Below are 20519 nucleotides of genomic sequence, written 5' to 3'. Positions count from 1 at the left end.
AGATTTGCGAGGGAAGTCGAAACCCTTTGGCAGCACATTAATATTGCTTGCGGGAGATTTCAGGCAAACATTACCTATAATACCTAGATCAACTCCTGCAGACGAAATGAATGCTTGCCTGAAAAATTCTAATTTATGGGCACACGTAAAAACATTAAAATTAACTACAAATATGCGTGTCCGATTGCAAAACGATGACTCTGGTCAAACATTTTCAGATCAATTGCTGGCAATTGGAAACGGAAAGCTCCCAGTAGACTCAATTTCAGGACGTATACAACTACCTGCTGATTTCTGTAATTTAGTGACGTCCAAAAATGAATTTATTGAAAAAGTATTTCCGAATATTCTAAAAAATTATAAAAATAATAAATGGCTAAGTGAAAGAGCGATTCTCGCACCCAAAAATATAGACGTCCACGAAATCAACAATATTGTTTTGACCAAGATTCGAGACCAGGCAGTCCTTTACAAGTCAGTCGACACAGTTTTGGAACCAAATGAAGCGGTTAATTATCCATCTGAATTTTTAAATTCCATAGATCTTTCAGGGTTTCCACCACACGTGCTAAAACTAAAAATAGGCGTACCAATAATACTTTTAAGAAATATAAACCCACCAAAGCTTTGCAATAGCACTCGACTTGCCGTAAAAAAAACAATGGAAAACCTAATAGAGGCCACAATCTTGACAGGGCCTTTTGAGGGTGAGGCTGTTCTTATTCCTCGCATTCCCATGATTCCAACGGATCTGCCTTTTCAATTTAAAAGATTGCAATTTCCGATTCGATTAGCATTTGCAATCACCATTAACAAAGCTCAAGGTCAATCATTAGAAAAATATGGTATAGATCTTAATACTGATTGTTTTTCCCATGGACAATTGTACGTTGCATGTTCGAGGGTCGGTAAACCTGACAATCTATTTATATGCAGCGACAATTGGACAGCGAAGAATGTTGTATATTCGCAAGTTTTACGTAGTTAATTTGTATTGTATCTATCTATCTATCTATCTATATAAAAACGAGTTGTGTGTATGCATGTTTGTTTGTTTGTAAAAAGAGCGTTTGCATATGACGTCATTATTAGTACATACGGCTTTGTATATGGACAGACAATGGGAAAGCCAAGAATGTTGTATATTCGCAATTTTTACGTAGTTTGAAACACATATATAAATCTATCTATATTCACAGGTGGGACACAGGGACACAACTACAATGGCGCGTAACTAATATGACGCGTAACGACTTACGCGCGCGGGGGGGCTTGGGGGGGCGCGAAGAGCCCCACCAACTAGGTGTTGGGGTGGCCAACCCAACAGCTAGTATATATATATATATATATATATATATATATATCTATATATATAAAAATAAGTTGTCTGTGGATGTGTGGGTCTGTCTGTCGGGTGACGTCATGTTTGTGTGTTGACTGACGTCATGTTTTCGACTGACGAAATTACAGACCGGGACATCGGGACACAAATGACGACCGGGACACCGGCACATAGGGAATATAAATGACGACACTCAAAGAGAAAGCGACCGGGACAAAAGGAATGTTCGATTAGCAATCACCATCAACAAAGCACCGGACACAAATGACGACCGGGACACAGGAGTATAAATGACGACCAGGACATAAGTAAAAAAAAACTAAAAAAAAAACAAAACTAAAAACTAATAAAAAACTAAAAAGCTAAAAAACTAAAAAAACTAAAAAAACTAAAAAAGAAAAAAATGAAAAATAAAGGAGAAAAACAAAACTAAAAAAACGAATGTATATACCGACCGGGACACCGGGATACAAATGACGACCGGAACACAGGGAATATAAATGACGACCGGGACACAGGGACACAACTACAACGGGGACGCCGGAGGGCACAGGGGGATATAAATGACGACCGGGACACAAGGAATATAAATGACGCCCGGGACACTCAAAGAGAAATCACAGATTGGGACACTCGGACACAAATGACGACCGGGACACAGGGAATATAAATGACGACCGGGACACAGGGACAAAACTACAAAGGGGACGCCGGGGGGCACAGGGGGATATATAAATGACGACGGCGACACAGGGAATGGTCGATTAGCAATCACCATCAACAAAGCTCAAGGGTAATCATTAGAATCATGAGGTATAGATCTGAATACGGATTGTTTTCCCATGGACCATTATATGTTGCATGTTCAAGAGTCGGTAATCCTGACAATCTATTTATATGCACAGACAATGGGACAGCGAAGAATGTTTTATATTCGCAAGTTTTACGTAGTTAAAAACATATATATATATATATATATATATATATATCATGAAAAGAGAAATCACCAATGCTACAGCACAAACACACAAAAAAAAAAAAAAAAAAAAAAAAAAAAAAGAGAAGGAAGGAGAAAAGTAAGACTGCCCTCCCAAATCAGTGACCAATACAGACCAGCACTCGAATGAGGCCCCAACCCCACTCATCCATACAATCACACAGGTCAAACAGCACAGCCACACACAATCAACCATAAAGAACAATCCATGGACAGGCAGTCACGTCGTCAATAAGTACAAGTCGCCATTCACCGAACAAAAGAAAAAATAATATAGACAAATAATTCAGAGGCAACACCCAACACAAGGGCTCATCAGGAGAATACACTGGCCTATATAGGGCCCCACCACTCTAAATTCTCCACCCAGCACAGTGTCGTGGCTACCACAGAATATCCATGGCATCCCCGCGTCAGGTATCACCCCCAAAATACATGCCTATGAAAAAAAACAGCAAATGTAAAACAACCAAGTAAAACCAAAACAAGCTTATCTTGTTAATATATCCCTCCCTTTAGCAACAATAGGTAAACTAAATATTATAAATTTTACCAAATCACAAATATTAACACATTGCAAAAAACCTGAATGAACTAAACAATTATAGAATTCATCTTTACCATGTACCTCATCAGGAGAATACACTGGCCTATATATATATATATATATATATATATATATATATATATATATATATATATATATATATATATATATATATATATATATATATATATATATATATCTATATTCAGAGGTGGGATATAGGGACACAATTACAATGGCGCGTAACTAATATGGCGCGTAACGACTTACGACCTACCACCGACTTACGACTTACGTGTCCGATTGCAAAACGATGACTCTGGTCAAACATTTTCAGATCAATTGCTGGCAATGGGAAACGGAAAGCTCCCAGTAGACTCAATTTCAGGACGTATACAACTACCTGCTGATTTCTGTAATTTAGTGACGTCCAAAATGAATTTATTGAAAAAGTATTTCCGAATATTCTAAAAAATTATAAAAATAATAAATGGCTAAGTGAAAGAGCGATTCTCCGAATATTCTAAAAATTATAAAATAATAAATGGCTAAGTGAAAGAGCGAGAGTCAAAACATATCAAAACTGAAAATGATAGCGATGATGATTGGGTTTGGGATTTTGACTTGGATAAGGTCATCAATGCCTACCAGATTTTAGTTAAAAAAACAAAGGTTCGGCGATATGTATTTCATAGTGAAGCCAGTCAGTCGACGGCCAACCTACCATCTTCAAAGATACGACGATAGGAAGACTCTACACCGTTCACCCCAATCAACATGAATGCTTCTTTCTACGCCTGCTTTTGGTGAATGTACCCGGTCCGACATCCTTTGAGTATTTGAGAACTGTAAACGGTACTATACATGACACTTACCGTAGTGCATGCCAAGCTCTGAATTTATTGGAGAATGACCAACACTGGGATAACTGCATCAATGACGCGTGCGAAACGTCAACCCCAAGTCAAATTCGTGCATTGTTTGGCATCATTTTAACAACTTGCTCTCCATCAGCTCCTACAGAGTTATGGGAAAAATATAAGTCAAAAATGTCCGAAGATATACTCCATCGAAAACAGTTAGAGACGTCAGATATGACTTTTGATTTTACATCAGAAATTTATAACTACACTTTAGTTGTTATAGAAGATTTGTGCGTACGTATGGCAAACAAACCTCTTCAGGATTTGGGAATGCCTTCACCTAACCGTATCGCTGCTGTTTCGACATGTGTAGAATTAGATCGTGAACAAAGTTACAGTACGAGTGATCTATTGTCGTATGTACAAAATAACATTTCCAAGTTAATGTCGGAACAAAAAGACATTTATGATACGATAATGCATTGTGTTTATAACAACGTTGGAGAAATTTTCTTCGACTTACCACCCCAACAGCAAGTATATCTATATATATAAAAATAAGTTGTCTGTGGATCTGTGGATCTGTGGATCAGGTGACGTCATGTTTCGGCTGACGTCATGAAATTAGTTGCCATCATTTTTGCTTTGAAGGTGACGTCATTCAAGTTATATAAGACATATGTTCGCGTAGAATTCTATTAATGTTTAAGTTTACAATGACTGATGAAGATGCTCAAAGAGTCTATGCCAAAAAACTTGCTGCTGATAGAGAAAGTCAGAAAAGAAAGCGTGCCGAGGAACTACCAGAGCAACGCGAAAGCAGACTTGCTGCTAAAAGAGAAAGTGAAAAAAGAAGGCGTGCCGAGGAATCAAAAGACCAGCAGGGAAACAGGCTTGAGGCTGATAGAGAAAGAAAGAACAGAAAGCATGCCGAGGAACTACCAGAGCAACGCAGAAGCAGACTTGCTGCTAAAAGAGAAAGTGAAAAAAGAAGGCGTGCCGAGGAATCAAAAGACCAGCAGGGAAACAGGCTTGAGGCTGATAGAGAAAGAAAGAACAGAAAGCATGCCGAGGAACTACCAAAGCAACGCAGAAGCAGACTTGCTGCTAAAAGAGAAAGTGAAAAAAGAAGGCGTGCCGAGGAATCAAAAGACCAGCAGGGAAACAGGCTTGCTGCTGATAGAGAAAGAAAGAACAGAAAGCATGCCGAGGAACTACCAGAGCAACGCAGAAGCAGACTTGCTGCTAGAAGAGAAAGTGAAAAAAGAAGGCGTGCCGAGGAATCAAAAGACCAGCAGGGAAACAGGCTTGCTGCTGATAGAGAAAGTAAGAAAAGAAAGCGTGCCGAGGAATCAGAGCAATCTGAAAGTTATCGCCTGGCATTCAGGTACAACCCAGTCGATGATTATAGCTTGAGTAGATGTGTTCAAATCGGGACAATGTCTAAAATTTGTCCCTATTGCAAGGCCTTGAAATTCAATGGTGAAACAATGGGAATGTGTTGCGCCTCAGGAAAAGTTAAACTTCCTCTATTGGCTGCACCACCAGAGCCATTGAAGACTTTCCTTACTGGAACTACGTCAGAATCTAAGCGTTTTTTGTCAAAAATCAGACAATACAATTCATGTTTCCAAATGACGTCGTTTGGAGCCCAAATCGAAAATCCAGATCAATTTATGTCTACTTTCAAAGTAAAAGGGCAAATTTATCATAAAGCAGGGTCCCTTCTACCATTCTCAGGCGAGAATCATAAATTTTTACAATTGTACTTCATCAGTGATAGAAATTCTGAATTGAATGCACGTTGCGAAATTCCTCCCAACGTTGAAAGGACAATCGTTTCCCAAGTGCAACATCTTTTCCACGAAAATAATAATTTAGTGCGTCTGTTCAAAACAGCCATCGATTTGATGCCTACTGATACTCATAAAATTGTTATTTCCGCTGACAAAACGCCTCCTGGCCAACATGTGCGTAGATACAATGCTCCGACTATCGACGAAGTGGCAATCGTTATGGTCGGTGATCAGTTTTTACCTCGAGATATTATTCTACATAAGCGAAACGCTCAGTTGTTAAGAATTGCTGAAACTCATCGATGCTACGATGCACCCAAAAATATAGACGTCCACGAAATCAACAATATTGTTTTGACCAAGATTCAAGACCAGGCAGTCCTTTACAAGTCAGTCGACACAGTTTTGGAACCAAATGAAGCGGTTAATTATCCATCTGAATTTTTAAATTCCATAGATCTTTCAGGGTTTCCACCACACGTGCTACAACTAAAAATAGGCGTACCAATAATACTCTTAAGAAATATAAACCCACCAAAGCTTTGCAATGGCACTCGACTTGCCGTAAAAAAAACAATGGAAAACCTAATAGAGGCCACAATCCTGACAGGGCCTTTTGAGGGTGAGGCTGTTCTTATTCCTCGCATTCCCATGATTCCAATAGATCTGCCTTTTCAATTTAAAAGATTGCAATTCCCAATTCGATTAGCATTTGCAATCACCATTAACAAAGCTCAAGGTCAATCATTAGAAAAATGTGGTATTGATCTTAATACTGATTGTTTTTCCCATGGACAATTGTACGTTGCATGTTCGAGGGTCGGTAAACCTGACAATCTATTTATATGCAGCGAGAATTGGACAGCGAAGAATGTTGTATATTCGCAAGTTTTACGCAGTTAATTTGTATTTCGGAACCAAATGAAGCGGTTAATTATCCATCTGAATTTTTAAATTCCATAGATCCTTCAGGGTGTCCACCACACCTGCTACAAATAAAAATAGGCGTACCAATAATACTTTTAAGAAATATCAACCCACCAAAGCTTTGCAATGGCACGCGACTTGCCGTAAAAAAAAAACAATGGAAAACCTAATAGATGCCACAATCTTGACAGGGCCTTATGAGGGTGAGGCTGTTCTTATTCCTCGCATTCCCATGATTCCAACGGATCTGCTTTTTCAATTTAAAAGATTGCAATTCCCAATTCGATTAGCATTTGCAACCACCATCAACAAAGCTCAAAGGCAATCACTAGAAAAATGCGGTATAGATCTTAATACAGATTGCTTTACCAATGTACAATTGTATGTTGCATCTTTGAGGGTCGGTAAACCTGACAATCTATTTATACGCACAGACAATGGGACAGCGAAGACTGTTGTATATTCACAAGTTTTACGTAGTTAATTTGTATTGTATCTATCTATCTATCTATCTATATAAAAACGAGTTGTGTGTATGCATGTTTGTTTGTTTGTAAAAAGAGCGTTTGCATATGACGTCATTATTAGTACATACGGCTTTGTATATGGACAGACAATGGGAAAGCCAAGAATGTTGTATATTCGCAATTTTTACGTAGTTTGAAACACATATATAAATCTATCTATATTCACAGGTGGGACACAGGGACACAACTACAATGGCGCGTAACTAATATGGCGCGTAACGACTTACGCGCGCGGGGGGGCTTGGGGGGGCGCGAAGCGCCCCACCAACTAGGTGTTGGGGTGGCGCGAAGCGCCACCCCAACAGCTAGTATATATATCTATATATATAAAAATAAGTTGTCTGTGTGTGGATCTGTGGATGGATCAGGTGACGTCACCTGAAAAAACTGGATCAGGTGAGGTCAAAACTGAAAAAACTAAAAAAAGGCAAAAACTACAAAAAAAACTAAAAACTAATAAAAAAAATAAAAAAGCTAAAAAACTAAAAAAACTAAAAAAAGGCAAAAACTACAAAAAAAACTAAAAACTAATAAAAAAGCTAAAAAACTAAAAAAACTAAAAAAAGGCAAAAACTACAAAAAAAACTAAAAACTAATAAAAAAAATAAAAAAGCTAAAAAACTAAAAAAACTAAAAAAAGGTAAAAAACTAAAAAAACTAAAAACTAAAAAAAACTAAAAAAAAAGGAAAAAACTGAACAATAAGCTAAAATAAAGGTAAAAACCAATAAAAAACTAAAAAAAAAACTGAAAAAACTAAAAAAAGGCAAAAACTACAAAAAAAACTAAAAACTAATAAAAAAAGTAAAAAAGCTAAAAAACTAAAAAAACTAAAAAAAGGTAAAAAACTAAAAAAAATAAAAAATAAAAAAAAAAATAAAAAAAAGGAAAAAACTGAAAAATAAGCTAAAATAAAGGTAAAAACCAATAAAAAACTAAAAAGAAAAAAAGGAAAAAACTAAAAAAAATTTTCATCTAAAAATAAAAAAAACTAAAAAAGGTAAAAACTAAAAGAACTAAAAAAGAAAAAAATAAATGACGACACTCAAAGAGAAAGCGACCAGGACAAAAGGAATGTTCGAAAAAAAAATAAAAAAGCTAAAAAACTAAAAAAACTAAAAAAAGGCAAAAACTACAAAAAAAAACTAAAAACTAATAAAAAAGCTAAAAAACTAAAAAAACTAAAAAAAGGCAAAAACTACAAAAAAAACTAAAAACTAATAAAAAAAAATAAAAAAGCTAAAAAACTAAAAAAACTAAAAAAACTAAAAAAAGGTAAAAAACTAAAAAAACTAAAAAAAAGGAAAAAACTGAAAAATAAGCTAAAATAAAGGTAAAAACCAATAAAAAACTAAAAAAAAAAACTGAAAAAACTAAAAAAAGGCAAAAACTACAAAAAAAACTAAAAACTAATAAAAAAAGTAAAAAAGCTAAAAAACTAAAAAAACTAAAAAAAGGTAAAAAACTAACAAAAATAAAAAATAAAAAAAAACTAAAAAAAAGGAAAAAACTGAAAAATAAGCTAAAATAAAGGTAAAAACCAATAAAAAACTAAAAAGAAAAAAAGGAAAAAACTAAAAAAAATTTCATCTAAAAATAAAAAAAACTAAAAAAGGTAAAAACTAAAAGAACTAAAAAAGAAAAAAATAAATGACGACACTCAAAGAGAAAGCGACCAGGACAAAAGGAATGTTCGATTAGCAATCAACAAAGCACCGGGACACAGGGAGTATAAATGACGACCAGGACATAAGTAAAAAAAAAAACTAACAAAACTAAAAAGAAGGTAAAAACTACAAAAAACTAAAAAGAAAAAAAAACTAAAAACTAATAAAAAAACTAAAAAATCTAAAAATCTAAATAAACTAAAAAAGAAAAAAAAAAGGAAAAAAATAAAGGAGAAAAACAAAACTAAAAAACGAATGTATATACAGACCGGGACACCGGGATACAAATGACGACCGGGACACAGGGAATATAAATGACGACCGGGACACAGGGACACAACTACAACGGGGACACCGGGGGAAACAGGGGGATATAAATGACGACCGGGACACCGGGACAGGGAATGGTCGATTAGCAATCACCATCAACAAAGCTCAAGGGCAATCATTAGAATCATGAGGTATAGATCTGAATACAGATTGTTTTCCCATGGACCATTATATGTTGCATGTTCAAGAGTCGGTAAACCTGACAATCTATTTATATGCAAAGACAATGGGACAGCAAAGAATGTTGTATATTCGCAAGTTTTACGTAGTTAAAACCATATATATATATATATATATATATATATATATATATATATATATATATATATATATATATATATATATATATATATATATATATATATATATATATATATATATATATATATCTATATTCACAGGTGGGACATAGGGACACAACTACAATGGCGCGTAACGACTTACGCGCGCGGGGGGGCTTGGGGGGGCGCGAAGCGCCCCCACCAACTAGGTGTCGGGGTGGCGCGAAGCGCCACCCCAACAGCTATTATATATATATCTATCTATATATATAAAAATAAGTTGTCTGTCTGTCTGTGGATGGATGGATCAGGTGACGTCACCTGAAAAAACTGGATCAGGTGACGTCAAAACTGAAAAAACTAAAAAAAGGCAAAAACTACAAAAAAAACTAAAAACTAATAAAAAAAATAAAAAAGCTAAAAAACTAAAAAAACTAAAAAAAGGCAAAAACTACAAAAAAAACTAAAAACTAATAAAAAAGCTAAAAAACTAAAAAAACTAAAAAAAGGCAAAAACTACAAAAAAAACTAAAAACTAATAAAAAAAAATAAAAAAGCTAAAAAACTAAAAAAACTAAAAAAACTAAAAAAAGGTAAAAAACTAAAAAAACTAAAAACTAAAAAAAACTAAAAAAAAGGAAAAAACTGAAAAATAAGCTAAAATAAAGGTAAAAACCAATAAAAAACTAAAAAAAAACTGAAAAAACTAAAAAAAGGCAAAAACTACAAAAAAAACTAAAAACTAATAAAAAAAGTAAAAAAGCTAAAAAACTAAAAAAACTAAAAAAACTAAAAAAACTAAAAAAAGGTAAAAAACTAAAAAAAATAAAAAATAAAAAAAAAACTAAAAAAAAGGAAAAAACTGAAAAATAAGCTAAAATAAAGGTAAAAACCAATAAAAAACTAAAAAGAAAAAAAGGAAAAAACTAAAAAAAATTTTCATCTAAAAAACTAAAAAAACTAAAAAAGGTAAAAACTAAAAGAACTAAAAAAGAAAAAAATAAATGACGAAACTCAAAGAGAAAGCGACCAGGACAAAAGGAATGTTCGATTAGCAATCAACAAAGCACCGGGACACAGGGAGTATAAATGACGACCAGGACATAAGTAAAAAAAAAACTATCTATATATATAAAAATAAGTTGTCTGTGGATCTGTGGATCGTGGATCAGGTGACGTCACCTGAAAAAACTGGATCAGGTGACGTCAAAACTGAAAAAACTAAAAAAAGGCAAAAACTACAAAAAAAACTAAAAACTAATAAAAAAGCTAAAAAACTAAAAAAACTAAAAAAAGGCAAAAACTACAAAAAAAACTAAAAACTAATAAAAAAGCTAAAAAACTAAAAAAACTAAAAAAAAGGCAAAAACTACAAAAAAACTAAAAACTAATAAAAAAAAATAAAAAAGCTAAAAAACTTAAAAAAACTAAAAAAACTAAAAAAAGGTAAAAAACTAAAAAAACTAAAAACTAAAAAAAAACTAAAAAAAAGGAAAAAACTGAAAAATAAGCTAAAATAAAGGTAAAAACCAATAAAAAACTAAAAAAAAACTGAAAAAACTAAAAAAAGGCAAAAACTACAAAAAAACTAAAAACTAATAAAAAAAGTAAAAAAGCTAAAAAACTAAAAAAACTAAAAAAACTAAAAAAAACTAAAAAAGGTAAAAAACTAAAAAAAATAAAAAATAAAAAAAAAATAAAAAAAAAGGAAAAAACTGAAAAATAAGCTAACATAAAGGTAAAAACCAATAAAAAACTAAAAAGAAAAAAAGGAAAAAATTAAAAAAAATTTTCATCTAAAAAACTAAAAAAAACTAAAAAAGGTAAAAACTAAAAGAACTAAAAAAGAAAAAAATAAATGACGACACTCAAAGAGAAAGCGACCAGGACAAAAGGAATGTTCGATTAGCAATCAACAAAGCACCGGGACACAGGGAGTATAAATGACGACCAGGACATAAGTAAAAAAAAAAATTAACAAAACTAAAAAGAAGGTAAAAACTACAAAAAAACTAAAAAGAAAAAAAAAACTAAAAACTAATAAAAAAAATAAAAAATCTAAAAATCTAAATAAACTAAAAAAGAAAAAAAAAGGAAAAAAATAAAGGAGAAAAACAAAACTAAAAAACGAATGTATATATAGACCGGTACACCGGGATACAAATGACGACCGGGACACAGGGAATATAAATGACGACCGGGACACAGGGACACAACTACAACGGGGACACCGGGGGAAACAGGGGGATATAAATGACGACCGGGACAAAAAAACTAAAAAGAAAAAAAAACTAAAAACTAATAAAAAAACTAAAAAATCTAAAAATCTAAATAAGCTAAAAAAGAAAAAAAAAGGAAAAAAATAAAGGAGAAAAACAAAACTAAAAAACGAATGTATATACAGACCGGGACACCGGGATACAAATGACGACCGGGACACAGGGAATATAAATGACGACCGGGACACAGGGACACAACTACAACGGGGACACCGGGGGAAACAGGGGGATGTAAATGACGACCGGGACACTGGGACAGGGAATGGTCGATTAGCAATCACCATCAACAAAGCTCAAGGGCAATCATTAGAATCATGAGGTATAGATCTGAATACAGATTGTTTTCCCATGGACCATTATATGTTGCATGTTCAAGAGTCGGTAAACCTGACAATCTATTTATATGCAAAGACAATGGGACAGCAAAGAATGTTGTATATTCGCAAGTTTTACGTAGTTAAAACCATATATATATATATATATATATATATATATATATATATATATATATATATATATATATATATATATATATATATATATATATATCTATATATATAAAAATAAGTTGTCTGTCTGTGGATGTCTGGATGGATGTGTGGATGGATGTGTCAGGTGACGTCACCTGAAAAAACTGGATTAGGTGACGTCAAAACTGAAAAAACTAAAAAAAGGCAAAAACTACAAAAAAAAACTAAAAACTAATAAAAAAAATAAAAAAGCTAAAAAACTAAAAAAACTATAAAGGTAAAAACCAATAAAAAACTAAAAAAAAAACTGAAAAAACTAAAAAAAGGCAAAAACTACAAAAAAAAACTAAAAACTAATAAAAAAAGTAAAAAAGCTAAAAAACTAAAAAAACTAAAAAAACTAAAAAAAGGTAAAAAACTAAAAAAAATAAAAAATAAAAAAAAACTAAAAAAAAGGAAAAAACTGAAAAATAAGCTAAAATAAAGGTAAAAACCAATAAAAAACTAAAAAAAAAAGGAAAAAACTAATAAATGACGACACTCAAAGAGAAAGCGACCAGGACAAAAAACTAAAAAAAAGGCAAAAACTACAAAAAAACTAAAAACTAATAAAAAAAATAAAAAAGCTAAAAAACTAAAAAAACTAAAAAAAGGTAAAAAACTAAAAAAACTAAAAACTAAAAAAAAACTAAAAAAGGTAAAAACTAAAAGAACTAAAAAAGAAAAAAATAAATGACGACACTTAAAGAGAAAGCGACCAGGACAAAAGGAATGTTCGATTAGCAATCAACAAAGCACCGGGACACAGGGAGTATAAATGACGACCAGGACACAAGTAAAAAAAAAAAATTAACAAAACTAAAAAGAAGGTAAAAACTACAAAAAAACTAAAAAGAAAAAAAAAACTAAAAACTAATAAAAAAACTAAAAAATCTAAAAATCTAAATAAACTAAAAAAGAAAAAAAAAGGAAAAAAATAAAGGAGAAAAACAAAACTAAAAAACGAATGTATATACAGACCGGGACACCGGGATACAAATGATGACCGGGACCCGGGACACAGGGAATATAAATGACGACCGGGACACAGGGACACAACTACAACGGGGACACCGGGGGAAACAGGGGGATAACCTGACAATCTATTTATATGCAAAGACAATGGGACAGCAAAGAATGTTGTATATTCGCAAGTTTTACGTAGTTAAAACCATATATATATATATATATCTATATTCACAGGTGGGACATAGGGACACAACTACAATGGCGCGTAACTATTATGGCGCGTAACGACTTACGCGCGCGGGGGGGCTTGGGGGGGGCGCGAAGCGCCCCCACCAACTAGGTGTTGGGGTGGCGCGAAGCGCCACCCCAACAGCTAGTATATATATATATATATATATATATATTCACAGGTGGGACATAGGGACACAACTACAATGGCGCGTAACTATTATGGCGCGTAACGACTTACGCGCGCGGGGGGGCTTGGGGGGGGCGCGAAGCGCCCCCACCAACTAGGTGTTGGGGTGGCGCGAAGCGCCACCCCAACAGCTAGTATATATATATATATATATGTATATATATGTATATATATATATATATATATATATATATATATATATATATATATATATATATATATATATATATATATATATATATATATATATATATATATATATATATATATATATATATAAATATATTAATGTCGTAATATATAAATATGTTAATGTCGGAACAAAAAGACATTTATGATACGATAATGCATTGTGTCGATAACAACGTTGGAGAAATTTTCTTTTTGGATGCGCCAGGAGGTACTGGTAAAACGTTTGTGATAAAACTGATTCTGGCATCAATTCGATCAAAAAATGATATAGCGTTGGCAATTGCGTCGTCCGGAATAGCCGCAACATTGCTGCCTGGTGGAAGAACTGCTCATTCCGCTTTGAAATTGCCTCTGAATTTGCATTCTACAGAAACTCCCACGTGCAATATTTCCAAATCATCTGGGATGGGTAAAGTATTGCAGCAATGCAAACTTATTATTTGGGATGAGTGCACAATGGCACACAAAAAATCGCTCGAGGCTCTGGATCAATGCTTGAAAGATTTGAGAGGGAAGTCGAAACCCTTTGGCAGCACATTAATATTGCTTGCGGGAGATTTCAGGTAAACATTACCTATAATACCTAGATCAACTCCTGCAGACGAAATGAATGCTTGCCTGAAAAATTCTAATTTATGGGCACACGTAAAAATATTAAAATTAACTACAAATATGCGTGTCCGATTGCAAAACGATGACTCTGGTCAAACATTTTCAGATCAATTGCTGGCAATTGGAAACGGAAAGCTCCCAGTAGACTCAATTTCAGGACGTATACAACTACCTGCTGATTTCTGTAATTTAGTGACGTCCAAAAATGAATTGATTGAAAAAGTATTTCCGAATATTCTAAAAAATTATAAAAATAATAAATGGCTAAGTGAAAGAGCGATTCTCGCACCCAAAAATATAGACGTCCACGAAATCAACAATATTGTTTTGACCAAGATTCGAGACCAGGCAGTCCTTTACAAGTCAGTCGACACAGTTTTGGAACCAAATGAAGCGGTTAATTATCCATCTGAATTTTTAAATTCCATAGATCTTTCAGGGTTTCCACCACACGTGCTACAACTAAAAATAGGCGTACCAATAATACTTTTAAGAAATATCAACCCACCAAAGCTTTGCAATGGCACGCGACTTGCCGTAAAAAAAACAATGGAAAACCTAATAGAGGCCACAATCTTGACAGGGCCTTTTGAGGGTGAGGCTGTTCTTATTCCTCGCATTCCCATGATTCCAACGGATCTGCCTTTTCAATTTAAAAGATTGCAATTCCCAATTCGATTAGCATTTGCAATCACCATTAACAAAGCTCAAGGTCAATCATTAGAAAAATGTGGTATAGATCTTAATACTGATTGTTTTTCCCATGGACGATTGTACGTTGCATGTTCGAGGGTCGGTAAACCTGACAATCTATTTATATGCAGCGACAATTGGACAACGAAGAATGTTGTATATTCGCAAGTTTTACGCAGTTAATTTGTATTGTATCTATCTATCTATCTATCTATATAAAAACGAGTTGTGTGTATGCATGTTTGTCTGTTTGTAAAAAGAGCGTTTGCATATGACGTCATTATTAGTACATACGGCTTTGTATATGCACAGACAATGGGAAAGTCAAGAATGTTGTATATTCGCAATTTTTACGTAGTTTAACTCCTGCAGACGAAATGAATGCTTGCCTGAAAAATTCTAACTTATGGGCACACGTAAAAATATTAAAATTAACTACAAATATGCGTGTCCGATTGCAAAACGATGACTCTGGTCAAACATTTTCAGATCAATTGCTGGCAATTGGAAACGGAAAGCTCCCAGTAGTGGGAAAGCCAAGAATGTTGTATATTCGCAATTTTTACGTAGTTTGAAACACATATATAAATCTATCTATATTCACAGGTGGGACACAGGGACACAACTACAATGGCGCGTAACGACTTACGCGCGGGGGGGGGCTTGGGGGGGCGCGAAGTGCCCCAACAACTAGGTGTTGGGGTGGCGCGAAGCGCCACCCCAACAGCTAGTATATATATATATATATATATATATATATGTAGTAGGAGGTTCCCAAACTTTACTCAGGCACTCGACTCGCTTGTATATATGAAATTTTCAAATTACCCATTGCGTTAATATTATGCTATTCTTTAGTTTTAAGTCGCGAGGTGGCAAATCAGCAATTTTTTTTTATTAAGAAATTCTGGCATGAATTAAATTCATGCCTCCTGTTTATCCTTCAGAGAATCATACATTTTATGGGACTTTATTACGTAACGAACTTCTGTATTCTCATGTTTTTATTACCTATATGAAGGGATTCACCCCCTCGTCAGTACCTCGCTCTTTACACTAAAGCTTAAATCTTGTCCCAATTTCTTAAGAATGATTCCTGAATCACAAAGCCGTAGAATAAATAGTTGAAACTACTATAAATGCTTTAGCGTAAAGAGCGAGGTATTAGGAGGAGGTGAGCACATCATACACGTAATAATTTCTGTTCGTTTTAAGTTTTAGTGCTTCTCCTTACTTTCAGTTGAAAAAAACTTTTTCATATTTATTTTTCATTGTTTTTTTTTTTTTAAATAATGCTAGAAAATCCGGCTCTCCCTTCATGAAACTTTTCTTTCCACACGTCAAATTCCTCCAAGGAAAGTTCCCCCAACATATCCCCCTCTTCTCAACCCTCCCCCCTCAACCTAAAAATCCCCTAGAAAACGTCTGTACTCTTCCAAATAACCATTACTGTATGTAAGCACTGGCGAAAGCTTGTAACTTGTGGCCCCTCCCACGGGCACTGTGGGGGGAGTAAGTCTTCCCCAAAAACATAGTTATAAGGTTTTTTTTACTACGCTGAATAAAATGGCTATCTCAGAATTTTGATCCGGTGACTTTGGGAAAATAATTAGCGTGGGAGGGGGCCTAGGTGCCCTCCAATTTTTTTGGTCACTTAAAAAGGGCACTAGAACTTTTCATTTTCGTTAGAATGAGCCCTCTCGCAAGATTCTCGGACCACTGGGTCGATACGATCACCCCTGGAAAAGAAAAACATACAAATAACCACGCATCCGTGAATTCCACATTTTTGTAGATAGGAGCTTGAAACTTCTACAATAGGGTTCTCTGATACGCTGAATCTGATGGTGTGATTTTCGTTAAGATTCTATGACTTTTAAGGGTTGTTTCCCCCTATTTTCTAAAATAAGGTAAATTTTCTCAGGCTCTTAACTTTTGATGAGGAAGAATAAACTTGATGAAACTTATAGATTTAAAATCAGCATTAAAATCCAATTCTTTTGATGTAGCTATTGGTATCAAAATTCCATTTTTTAGAGTTTTGGTTACTATTGAGCCGGGTCGCTCCTTACTACAGTTCGTTCCCACGAACTGTTTGACTCCTAACAGGAGTAGGATTGACGCTGTCTCAGCCTTATAAAAGTCTGTGTCATTCGGGCTTTAATGAAGACAACATGAACTTTAAATATTTTTCCCTTTACAGCGTTAAGAAATCCATAACTACTGAGAGTTCAAGGAATGAATATCATAATACATTAAACCAGCAGTCTACTTTCATTGTTTGTTTTCTATAATTTCTTTCTTCTTGGTTGTTATTGATGTTTTAACAAATAAAAACCACACTTCGAAATTCGCTTTGTTTTTGGTGAAATGGAAATGATATTCCAACAACGGCTTTTTTTTAGAGAAAGGAGGTTTTCTCCTCTTGTAAGTCTTGATTAACCATGCGATATCATTGTTTTCGTTGCATTGTTGTTTATGCTACGACAAACAAAACGGACTGATCGAAATAGAATTGTTTTCAGTAAAGTGCAAATAACGCTGTAGCTATTAGAAGACTTGGATGGGGTTATTCCTACTCATGCTTATGGTATTTTTTGTTCGTTTTGGGTCTAGCTGATTTACTGTTAGTGATTTCTGTTCGTTTTAATTTTGGATTATTATATGAATTTATTTTTGCTTGTTTTTGGCTTAATTTAGATTGCTAAATTCATCTGAAAAGTTTTTTTTAAAGAAAAAATTGTTCTTTGATTATTTGCACTGAAAGATGAAAAATCCCTTGTAGAGAATAAAGAAGAAACTTGCTCCTGAACTACTACATAGTTTTTTAGTAAATGGTCGGAGCAACTCCTTATAATAAGACTCCTTATGATGAACTCCTGATATGACTTCCGTTTTTTTTTTCGTTTTTGGACGTGAAACCAAAATATGTGACCTGTTCTTTTTAGCTTAATATGTTCACTGCCTCAAATAAAAGTTTTACGTTCTGCTTATAGTATTCTCTATTTTTTATTTATATGAAAAAATAGCATGGTACAAGAAATTATTTTTAATGGAAGTAAAGTAATGATCACTGCCAAGAACAGTAACTTGACAAATTGCTGTGACTCGGTCACCATATCTGTATGTCAGAAGAAATTTTTGAGGTGATTCGTTTACCATATCTGCTTGCTAGCAAAAACTCCCGCTAGAATTCTATGAACTTACTCTGTATGTGGCCTTTAGATAGAGGGATAAACTCAGTCAGTTCATCTTGATTATCAATAGCTGAATGTCCATTCTGATGGTCGGGGTTCGTTCAGTTAAAAGATGAAAAGTTTTATCTACGTCTTTCAATGAGTTTAAAAAAAATCCTCCCCGGAACCCCTAACTACCCCATAAGTTTGAGCTATAAATTGAATTTCAATTGCTCAATTGAACTATAAAAGAGGGTTAAATTGACTTAGTCCTATTGACATTCTTGAATTGACGATTTAAAATTCAACCTGAAAATGATCTTATGAGTAGGCCTTTCCGTCTCATTACAGGACGCAGTCAAAGTTCATTTTTGTGTCCTATTATGTATAACATTCTTACAATTTCTTTGACCGGGTGGATTTTATAGTGACGTTGCCAATTTAATTTGATTTACCTTGCCAATGATGTCCTACTTAGTTTTTTACTGTTTTAAAATGTAGAGTTAAGAGAAAGAGTCAAACTTTAGCGTAAAGAGCGGGGCGTTGAGAAGGAAAAGCCCCTTTCATATACGGAGTAATTTCTTTTCGTTTTAACTTTTAATCTCGCTCCTTAGTTTCATTTAAAAAAAACCTTTTTTTTTGTTTAATCAAACTATAGAGTTTGATAACTTAATTAGCAAAAACTAAGAGAGAGTGAGAGAGAGACTTATTTAGAATATCAGTTTAGTGACTTTTGCTTTGTAATAATTGTTCGTGACTCTTTATTTTGTGCTCTTTTTTTAGCTTCGAAAGAGTCATTGAAATATATAAGGGACTAAGTGGCTACAATCGAGGACAATCCATTGTTAAGTAAGTGAATTTATGTATTTTTGAAAGTTAATGCCCTAGTTAATGCTTGAACTTGGAGAGTCTTTTTTATAAAAGCTGTATATTTAATATTTTAGTAGGACTAAGTTGCTTTTGAAGCAGTTTAATAGCACCGGTTAACTGGAAATCGCTTATCTCCAGTTGTGTTCAAAATAGCTGTTCAACAAGTTGTTATTACGACTAGTTACAAATCTAAAGGTTAATCGTTTATTTTTTTAATTTCATTGTAATCATTTAAAATTGGTAATCAGACTAGTTTTAATAATCATATAACTTTCTTGTAATCTCATTCTAATCGTATACTTCTATTTTAGAGGTATAATCATATACCTATTATTTTAATACTTTTGGTAATCGTATGATTTTAAAACACTAGTTTAATCAGACTTGGGATACATACACTCTGTGGCTGTTACAAAACAGACTGATATTGTAAATATTTCGCCTTGAATATATATTAAACCTATATATATATATATATATATATATATATATATATATATATATATATATATATATATATATATATATATATATATATATATATATATATATATATATATATATATATTTATAAAAATAAGTTGTCTGTCTGTGGATCTGTGGATCAGGTGACGTCTTGTTTCTGTGTCGGCTGACGTCATGAAATTAGTTGTCGTCATTTTTGCTTTGACGGTGACGTCATTAATGGTATTTAAGACATGCGTTAATGCGTTCACGCTGCTGATAGAGAAAGTAAGAAAAGAAAGCGTGCCGAGGAATCACAAGAACAGCAAGAAAACAGGCTTGCAGCTGATAGAGAAAGTAAGAAAAGAAAGCGTGCCGAGGAATCACAAGAACAGCAAGAAAACAGGCTTGCGGCTAAAGAGCGCAAAACCGCGCAGTTAGATGAAAATCCACCAGGAAAGCGAGAGTCAAAACATATCAAAACTGAAAATGATAGCGATGATGATTGGGTTTGGGATTTTAACTTGGATAAGGTCATCAATGCCTACCAGATTTAAGTTAAAAAACAAAGGTTCGGCGATATGTACTTCATAGTGACGCTGAAAAATAAAGAAGAAAAAAAAAATGAAAAATGTAAAAAACTAAAAAGAAAAAACACTCAAAGATAAATTACAGACCGGGACACAAATGACGACCGACAAAGAGGGAATATAAATGACGAACGGGAACCTCAAAGAAAAATTACAGACTGGGACACCCGGAAACAAATCAAGACCGGGAATATAAATGACGACCAGGACACAGAGACACAACTACAACGGGGACGCCGGGGGCACAGGTGGGATATATAATTGACGACTGAGACACAGGGATTGTTTGAATAGAAATTACTGACCGGCACACAAATGACGACCGGGACACTGGGACACAGGGAATATAAATGACGACCGGGACACTCAAAGAGGAATTACAAACTGGGACACCAGGACACAAATGACGACCGGGACACAGGGAATATAAATGCTATTTATATGCACAGACAATGGGACAGCGAAGAATGTTGTATATTCGCATGTTTTAC

General features: G+C 33.8%; 2 protein-coding genes across 4 annotated transcripts in view; one reads left to right on the top strand and one right to left on the bottom strand.

Annotated features, from left to right (window-relative positions):
* Positions 1-20519, bottom strand: part of LOC136038173 (protein OPI10 homolog) — a 466996-nt gene that overhangs the window by 68335 nt on the left and 378142 nt on the right. The window lies entirely within an intron of this gene.
* Positions 1-20519, top strand: part of LOC136038170 (FERM domain-containing protein 4A-like) — a gene marked incomplete at its 3' end in the record, with an annotated part of 135745 nt that overhangs the window by 50897 nt on the left and 64329 nt on the right. For all 3 annotated transcript variants that reach the window (XM_065721238.1, XM_065721237.1, XM_065721236.1), the window contains 1 exon segment: positions 18908-18973. In XM_065721238.1, coding sequence (XP_065577310.1) covers positions 18908-18973 — 66 coding nt within the window.

The sequence above is a fragment of the Artemia franciscana genome, chromosome 17 (genome assembly GCF_032884065.1).
Source record: "Artemia franciscana chromosome 17, ASM3288406v1, whole genome shotgun sequence".
Taxonomy (NCBI): domain Eukaryota; kingdom Metazoa; phylum Arthropoda; class Branchiopoda; order Anostraca; family Artemiidae; genus Artemia; species Artemia franciscana.
Note: the sequence above shows the minus strand (reverse complement) of the source record. Positions and strands in the feature narration are given on the sequence as shown.